Here is a 9,843-nt window from a genome sequence, read left to right as displayed (position 1 = left end):
CCGACTGGATCTGTAGCAAAAACAGGAGAAAGAATAAATAAAACCCAAATAAAATATATGTATATAGAAAATAATGTAAATAACAACAATATTTAATAACTATACAGTTCAGAATGCCTAAATATATAAAAAAATCAAGATAAACCACTTCAGCACAGTAAAAGTGCCAAACAAATACCAATACATGACATTCCCAATAAAAAGATTAACCACTTAAGGACCACAGGTTTATACCCCCCTAAAGACCTGGCCCTTTTTTACAAATCGGCACTCCACAACTTTAGCGGTTTATTGCTCGGTCATGCAACTTACCACCCAAATGAATTTTACCTCCTTTTCTTCTCACTAATAGAGCTTTCATTTGGTGGTATTTTATTGCTGCTGACATTTTTACTTTTTTTGTTTTTAATCGAAATTTAACGATTTTTTTGCAAAAAAATGACATTTTTCACTTTCAGTTGCAAAATTTAGCAAAAAAAAACGACATCCATATATAAATTTTTCTCTAAATTTATTGTTCTACATGTCTTTAATAAAAAAAAAATGTTTGGGTAAAAAAAAAATGGTTTGGGTAAAAGTTATAGCGTTTACAAACTATGGTACAAAAATGTGAATTTCCGCTTTTTGAAGCAGCTCTGACTTTCTGAGCACCTGTCATGTTTCCTGAGGTTCTACAATGGCCAGACAGTACAAACACCCCACAAATGACCCCATTTCGGAAAGTAGACACCCTAAGGCCGTGATGGCGAACCTATGGCACGCGTGCCAGAGAGGGCACGCAGAGCCTTCTCTGTCGGCACGCGCGCCCTAGCCCATATGTAAAGAGGAGGATCGCGGTCCGGACTCCAGCTGACTTACATTGATGTGCGCCGAACACAGAGCGGGGGACTGGCATCAGCGCTGCGCCGAACACAGAGGGGAGGGACTGGCATCAGCGCTGCGCCGAACACAGAGGGGAGGGACTGGCATCAGCGCTGCAAAGACAGAGGGGAGTGAGAGGGGAGGGACTCACATCACTGCGCGCCTCCTGCAATCAGGAAGCAGAGAGGGCAAAACATGTGATATGGGAGGGGCGGAGGCAGAGCCAGAGGACCGAACGGAACATTGCAGGGCAGCTCACTACCCTGCAGTATTCTGTCATTGACTGCTTGTGGGTTTCAGGTAGAAACATAACGCTGGTTGGCTGAGCTTCTGCCAATCAGCGTTATGCTTCTTCCTCAGCTGTGTCAGTACAACATCATCTTGCTCTGTCAGTTGTACAGCCTGGACCCACGAGCTGAACAAGCAGTGAGAGAATCACATCTGGCCTGGTATAATTATTTTTTAATGTAAAACTTCACACTGACTGAGGGGACTCAGGGAGCACCCCTGTTCCCCACTCATACACCTCCAGACTCCAGCCCAGTGTATGGGAGGTGGTAGAGGGGTCCTCCTCCCTAAGGGCCCATGCACACGACCAGTCTAAGGCTTGTTTCACGCTAGCGTTAGGACGGATCCGACAGCCTGTTGGATCCGTCCTGCCGCTAGTTCACGTGTGGCCCCGAACTGCTGCTCATCCCCATTGACTATAATGGGGGCGGATTTCCGGCAGCAGCGCTCGTGAGAGGCCCTTGGACTAAAACTACGACATGTCCGACATTTAGTACGGCAGCCTCTCACCAAGTGCTGCCGCTGGAACGCCGCCCCCATTATAGTCAATTGGGATGAGCAGCAGTCCGGGGCCACACATGAACTAGCGGCAGGACGGATCCAACAGGGATCCATCCTGTCGCTAGTGTGAAACTAGCCTGAGTGGGCCATATGTCCCGGACTGGTATTGATCATGTGCAGGGGAGCACACAACATCATAAGATCTTATGATTGTGGGACATTAGTTCCCCTGTACACAATCAATGCCAGTCCGGGATATCTGGTCCGCTCACGTTATTTGAATGAAAAAAAAGGATCTCTGCCGGTCCCCAATTATAGCGAACAAGGCCAGGTGAACCTCCGGCAATGCACGTGGTAGTTACGGATCCGGCAGGCTGTTCCCCCACCGGAAAAGCCTGCCGGAGAAGGCTGCCGCTAGTGTTAAAGTAGCCTAAGTTGGGAAGTGTTCAAGTTACCATTATTTTTCCATTCTGAATAAAGAAAAAAAAAAAAAAAAGAATCCTGTAAAAAAAAAAATCCTGTGCATCAGTTGCACATTTAGCATTTATTTGATCCATTTCTGTGTGATCCTTTAGGCCTCATGCACACGACAGTGAATAATGGCCGTGTGACTGCCGTCTAAGTAACGTCCATCACACAGCCATTTTTAGCACCAATGAAAGTCTATGGGGCTATTCACATGGCCGTTCTTTTAACAGCCAGTGAATAGCATCTGTCCAAAAATAAGACATGTCTTATTTTTGTCCGTTTCCACAGCCATGCGGACCCCACTGAAATCAATAAGACAGCCAATTGACGAGTACACTTTTATTAGGGGTTTAAAAGTGTCCCCATGGTTTATACAATGCCCCCATGGTGACCCGCAGCAAAAAAAAAAAACTCACCTCATCCACTTGCTCGTGGTGCGGCAGTCTCTTCTCTCTTCATTGAGCACGACCTGCCGAATTACCTGCGATGTGTGTGGTGACGTCATCACGCACATCGCAGGTCCTGTTCAGTGAAGATAGAAGAGACTGCTGCAGAGCGAGCAAGTGGAGTGTGTTTTTTTTTTTTCATGTAAAATCAAGAAAACAGAAACAACGGTGGACCATTATGGGGGCATTGTTTAAAGCATGGAGGAAATTAAGATGGGGCATTAAAAAAAATTATTCATACCCTACGGGGGGCCATTATTTAAGATGGGACCTACATTGGGGGCATTATTAAAGCTGAGGGTGCTAAAAAAAAAAACACACACACACACACACTCTATGGGGGACATTATTAAAGCTGGGGACAGTAAAAAAAATTCCTACACTATGGGGGCCATTATTAAAGCTGGGGTCCTACATGGGGGCATTATTAAAAAAATATATTTACACTGTGGGAGACATTATTTTAACTGGGGACAAAATAGGGGGCATTATTAAAGCTCGAGCCAGTAAAAAATAAAAATAAATCCTACCCTATGGAGGACATTATTTTACCAGGGGGCCTACATGGGAGCGTTATTAACGCTGGGGGCAGCAAAAAAAAAAAATCCTACACTATTGGGGACATTATTTTAGATGGGGGCCTACCATCATGTGGGTGTTCTCAGAAGGGTGGGTCTAGAAATGACTGCCAATCAAATTCATCAGTTTTTCACGTCCGTTTTTAACGAACATGAAAAACTGATGCAAAATGGACATTAAAAATGGACACATGGCCAGAAAATGGATGCACACACTGATGCAAAATGGCCATCAAAAACTGATAGTGTGTCCGTTTTTAATGGATGTTTTTTTCCCTGTCATGTGCATGTAGCCTTAGGCTACTTACACACATGCGCTTTGCATTCTGGCAGGCTGTTCCCTCTGAGAACAGCCTGCCAGGATGAACTTGATTCAGCGCAGCCAGATGAAAATGCAATATCTTCCAGCCCCGTTGAAGTATAATGGGGTACAGATGACATTGCATTTACAATATGTTTTGCCCTATAAGAGGCACCAGCCCATAAGACGCACCTAGGTTTTAAAGGAGGACAATAAGAAAAAAATATTTTTCATTAGACCTCAGATCAGACCACCAATCAAACCTCCAATTTTAATAAGAACCTCAATCAGACTTAGCTCAGACCCAAATGTGAATGTGCCCCAATCAGACCTCAGTTAAGAATTGCCTCTCATCAGCCCCCATGTGTCTCATCAGTCCCCATGCGTCTCAGGTCATCCCCCATGCCTCTCATCAGCCCCAAAACACAGAGCATATAAAATAAAAAATAACACCTCTCCTGCTCTGGATGCCACTGCCATAATGGAAGCGCTCATTAGTATTCGCCCCATAAGACACTGGAGCATTTTCCTCCCACTTTTGGTGGAAAAAAATGTGTCTTATGCGGCGAAAAATACAGTACATCTGGCTGACCCCTGAAGGATGGACAAAAACAGCAGAATGCTGCCATTTTTTGTCTGGATGATCTTCCACTTGCCTGCTGGAACATACTACCAGACATCTGCTAATGCACTAATGCAGATGTGAAGGTAGCCTTGTCCTGCATGCAGGATTTTTTTTTCCACCTGAAAAACATATCTGAGATAGAACTAAACATGCATAACTAATGCACACAATAGTTTTTTTTTTTTTAGCAGGATCCATTTCCATTACCCTCTTGTGCTGGTGGTCAGCTAATTGAAATGGAACCCCAGCTAAGGCTAGTTTCACACTTGCGGCAGGACGGATCCGACATGCTGTTCACCATGTCGGATCCGTCCTGCGGCTATTTCGCCGTGCCCCCGGGCCGCTGCTCCGTCCCCATTGACTATAATGGGGACGGGGGCGGAGCTCCGGCGCAGCACGGAGGTGCACGGCGAAAGCCGCCGGACTAAAAAACCTGACATGCAGTAATTTTTGTCCGGCGGCCTTAAGCCGTGCACCTCCGTGCTGCGCCGGAGCTCTGCCCCCGTCCCCATTATAGTCAATGGGGACAGAGCAGCGGCCCGGCGAAATAGCCGCAGGACGGATCCGACATGGTGAACAGCATGTCGGATCCGTCCTGCCGCAAGTGTGAAAGTACCCTAAGAATCACTGCCGTAGATTGTTGATTTAAATTAATATCCATTTCTTTAGAGTTAACTAATAGTATTAGCTATTTTTGGTATAGGGATAGATTTTATTGGGTGCTTCATTTTTCTTTTTAATGTTGTGTATTTGTAGACTCCAAGTCTTGAACACCCAAAAATGAGTGCAGCAAAAAAAGCAAAAACAGATAGTGGAAGATCATTCCAAGAGGCCTGGACAGAGTCATTTGGAGTGATTGAACGCAATGGGAAAGCGTTATGCATTCTCTGTAATGAAACTGTTGTTTGTCGCACATCAAGTGTCAGACGGCATTTGGACACCAACCACAAAAGTGTTGCCGCACTTGGTGAAACTGAAAGAAAAGAGTTTCTTGAAGGGAAATTAAGAAGCTATCAATCCCAGTACCGTAGTTTTTCCAACTACCTTTCTAAAACAAATCATCTGACAAATGCCAGTTTTCAAATTTCACTATGCCTAGCAAAACATGGTAAGCCCCTCTCTGATGGGGATATGATAAAAATGGCCATGCTGTCTGGGAGTAATTCCCTTTTCCACGATTTCCCAAACAAGGATAAGATTATTCAGCGCATCTCTGAGATGCCACTTAGCAGAAATACTGTTAAAGACCGAGTCCAGCGCATGGCAAGTGATGTTAGTCAGCAGCTCACCACTGACTTACAAAAGGCAGCCTGTTACTCCATGTGCTTGGACGAAAGCACAGATATAAATAATCATGCAAGGCTAGCAGTAATTATGCGTTATGCTGCTGGTGACATTATGAGAGAAGAGCTGGTGAAACTAGTGTCTTTGCATAAAAGAACACAAGGGATAGATATCTACAATGCTGTGATGGAGGTTTTTTTGTCACAAGACATAAGACCAGAAAAAGTGGTTTCAATTACTAGTGATGGGGCGCCTTCTATGGTGGGGGCAACATCTGGTTTCATACAGTTCTTTGTTAAAGAAACGAAACATGAAGTCATTCAGTTCCATTGCATTATACACCAAGAAGCTCTTTGTGCCAGGGAAAGCAGCAATAAATTTGACGATGTCCTCCAAGATGTCACAAAAATGGTGAATTACATCATGGCTCGCGCTCTGAATTGTCGACAGTTTCAAGCACTTCTTGAGGAGGTTCAGGCCCAGTATAATTATTTACTTATGTACAATAATGTACGGTGGCTGAGCAGAGGACGAGTCCTGGAGAGATTTGTAGCCTGTTTGGATGAAATTAGGCTCTTTATGAATGAAAAAGAGCAGGAATATCCACAGCTCACTGATATGGCCTGGCTTACCAACCTCATGTTTTTTACAGATTTTACACTGCATTTCAATGTACTGAACAAACAACTGCAAGGTGTAGGGAAAACAGCAGAAAGAATGTTTTGCGATATCAAAACATTTGAGAGAAAACTACAGGTTTTTGAAAGAGACCTTGAAAGTGGGCAGCTAAAATATTTTCCAAATCTAAAAAAGCATTTAGAAAATGCTACAGCATTTGCAGACAATCCTACCAGCCACCAGGAAATCTACAAGGAATTTTCTAGCATCCTAGCAGCTGTGATGGTGAATTTTAGTAAAAGATTTTTACAATTCCGTAAATTGGAGACAACCCTGTGTTTTCTCACTTCTCCAGATAAAGCCAAATTTGAAGAACTTGATCTTTCCTGCTTAGACTGGTTAGACTTAGGAAGTCTAGAAATGGAGCTATTGGAATTTCAAGAAAGCTCTATCTGGAAAAATAAATTCTCTGACCTGCATGAAACACTTGAGAAGATGGAAGGGATGACCAAGGACAGCACAGTTAGTTCTGAAAATGAGATCCTTAAAGTGTGGAATTCCCTGCCAAATAACTTTAAGTCTATGAAAGCACTTGCGATTGCTTTACTTACTTTGTTTGAATCATCTTATGCTTGTGAGCAGCTTTTTTCAGCTTTGAATTATATCAAATCTGACATCAGAAATAGACTAACAGACGACCTCAGTGCTGCATGTGTTGCTCTCAAACTTACAAAGTATGAGCCAAGATTTGACAAATTGTCAGCATGCATACAACTGCAAAAATCACATTAATTGCAATCTTTTACCTTTTTACTTTTCAATGAAAAGTTGTTTGTATCATTGAAAGGTCTGTTATTGTATTTTTCTTTTAAAGCAAAAGATGTGAATGTATGAGTTTTTCTAAAATAAGACCTCAACATTAAGGTTAAATTGCTATTGGCACTTTGTGATAAGTAAGTGGGTTTTGGGTTGCGATTTGGGCACTCGGTCTTTAAAAGGTTCGCTATCACTGCCCTAAGGTATTCGCTGATGGGCATAGTGAGTTCATAGAACTTTTTATTTTTTGTCACAAGTTAGCGGAAAATGATGATTTTTTATTTTTTTTTCTTACAAAGTCTCATATTCCACTAACTTGTGACAAAAAATAAAAACTTCCATGAACTCACTATGCCCATCAGCGAATACCTTGGGGTGTCTTCTTTCCAAAATGGGGTCACTTGTGGGGTAGTTATACTGCCCTGGCATTCTAGGGGCCCAAATGTGTGGTAAGGAGTTTGAAATCAAATTCTGTAAAAAATGACCAGTGAAATCCGAAAGGTGCTCTTTGGAATATGGGCCCCTTTGCCCACCTAGGCTTCAAAAAAGTGTCACACATCTGGTATCTCCGTATTCAGGAGAAGTTGTGGAATGTGTTTTGGGGTGTCATTTTACATATACCCATGCTGGGTGAGATAAATATCTTGGTCAAATGCCAACTTTGTATAAAAAAAATGGGAAAAGTTGTCTTTTGCCAAGATATTTCTCTCACCCAGCATGGGTATATGTAAAATGACACCCCAAAACACATTCCACAACTTCTCCTGAATACGGAGATACCAGATGTGTGACACTTTTTTGCGGCCTAGGTGGGCAAAGGGGCCCATATTCCAAAGAGCACCTTTCGGATTTCACTGGTCATTTTTTACAGAATTTGATTTCAAACTCCTTACCACACATTTGGGCCCCTAGAATGCCAGGGCAGTATAACTACCCCACAAGTGACCCCATTTTGGAAAGAAGACACCCCAAGGTATTCCGTGAGGGGCATGGCGAGTTTCTAGAATTTTTTATTTTTTGTCACAAGTTAGTGGAAAATGATGATTTTTTTTTTTTTCTTACAAAGTCTCATATTCCACTAACTTGTGACAAAAAATAAAAACTTCCATGAACTCACTATGCCCATCAGCGAATACCTTGGGTGTCTTCTTTCCAAAATGGGGTCACTTGTGGGGTAGTTATACTGCCCTGGCATTCTAGGGGCCCAAATGTGTGGTAAGGAGTTTGAAATCAAATTCTGTAAAAAATGACCAGTGAAATCCGAAAGGTGCTCTTTGGAATATGGGCCCCTTTGCCCACCTAGGCTGCAAAAAAGTGCCACACATGTGGTATCGCCGTACTCAGGAGAAGTTGGGGAATGTGTTTTGGGGTGTCATTTTACATATACCCATGCTGGGTGAGATAAATATCTTGGTCAAATGCCAACTTTGTATAAAAAAATGGGAAAAGTTGTCTTTTGCCAAGATATTTCTCTCACCCAGCATAGGTATATGTAAAGTGACACCCCAAAACACATTCCCCAACTTCTCCTGAGTACGGAGATACCAGATGTGTGACACTTTTTTGCAGTCTAGGTGGGCAAAGGGGCCCATATTCCAAAGAGCACCTTTCGGATTTCACTGGTCATTTTTTACACATTTTGATTTCAAACTTCTTACCACACATTTTGGCCCCTAGAATGCCAGGGCACTATAACTACCCCACAAGTGACCCCATTTTGGAAAGAAGACACCCCCAGGTATTTCGTGATGGGCATAGTGAGTTCATGGAAGTTTTTATTTTTTGTCACAAGTTAGTGGAATATGAGACTTTGTAAGGGAAAAAAAAAAAAATCATCATTTTCCGCTAACTTGTGACAAAAAATATAATATTCTAGGAACTCGCCATGCCCCTCACGGAATACCTTGGGGTGTCTTCCTTCCAAAATGGGGTCACTTGTGGGGTAGTTATACTGCCCTGGCATTTTCCAGGGGCCCTAATGTGTGGTAAGTAGGTAAATGACCTGTGAAATCCTAAAGGTGCTCTTTGGAATCTGGGCCCCTTTTCCCACCTAGGCTGCAAAAAAGTGTCACACATGTGGTATCGCCGTATTCAGGAGAAGTTGGGCAATGTGTTTTGGGGTGTCTTTTTACATATACTCATGCTGGGTGAGAGAAATATCTCAGCAAAAGACAACTTTTCCCATTTTTTTATACAAAGTTGGCATTTGACCAAGATATTTATCTCACCCAGCATGGGTATATGTAAAATGACACCCTAAAACACATTGCCCAACTTCTCCTGAGTACGGCGATACCAGATGTGTGACACTTTTTTGTAGCCTAGATGCGCAAAGGGGCCCACATTCCTTTTATGAGGGCATTTTTAGACATTTGGATCTCAGACTTCTTCTCACGCTTTAGGGCCCCTAGAATGCCAGGGCAGTATAAATACCCCACATGTGACCCCATTTTGGAAAGAAGACACCCCAAGGTATTCAATGAGGGGCATGGCGAGTTCATAGAAATTTTTTTTTTTTGGCACAAGTTAGCGGAAATTGATTTTATTTATTTTTTTCTCGCAAAGTCTCCCTTTCCGCTAACTTGGGACAAAAATTTCAATCGTTCATGGACTCAATATGCCCCTCACGGAATACCTTGGGGTGTCTTCTTTCCGAAATGGGGTCACATGTGGGGTATTTATACTGCCCTGGCATTCTAGGGGCCCTAAAGCGTGAGAAGAAGTCTGGAATATAAATCTCTAAAAATTTTTACGCATTTGGATTCCGTAAGGGGTATGGTGAGTTCATGTGAGATTTTATTTTTTGACACAAGTTAGTGGAATATGAGACTTTGTAAGAAAAAAAAAAATTTCCGCTAACTTGGGCCAAAAAAATGTCTGAATGGAGCCTTACAGGGGGGTGATCAATGACAGGTGGGTGATCAGGGAGTCTATATGGGGTGATCACCCCCCTGTCATTGATCACCCCCCTATAAGGCTCCATTCAGATGTCCGTATGTGTTTTGCGGATCCGATCCATGTATCCGTGGATCCGTAAAAATCATACGGACATCTGAA

The 9,843-nt window shown here is 42.9% G+C and overlaps 1 protein-coding gene across 1 annotated transcript; it reads left to right on the top strand.

Annotated features, from left to right (window-relative positions):
* Positions 1-4,848: 4,848 nt before the first annotated feature.
* On the top strand, positions 4,849-6,762 carry LOC121008772 (general transcription factor II-I repeat domain-containing protein 2-like). The gene has a single exon (XM_040441466.1). It carries the CDS (start codon positions 4,849-4,851, stop codon positions 6,760-6,762), a length of 1,914 nt encoding a protein of 637 aa, XP_040297400.1.
* Positions 6,763-9,843: the final 3,081 nt, after the last annotated feature.

The sequence above is a fragment of the Bufo bufo genome, chromosome 7, assembly GCF_905171765.1.
Source record: "Bufo bufo chromosome 7, aBufBuf1.1, whole genome shotgun sequence".
In the NCBI taxonomy this organism is placed as follows: Eukaryota; Metazoa; Chordata; class Amphibia; order Anura; family Bufonidae; genus Bufo; species Bufo bufo.
This window is presented reverse-complemented; position numbering and strand designations above follow the sequence as displayed.

Excerpts from the sequence above, each read along its gene's own strand:
- LOC121008772 (XM_040441466.1), top strand. The coding sequence starts at position 4,849 with ATGAGTGCAGCAAAAAAAGCAAAAACAGATAGTGGAAGATCATTCCAA.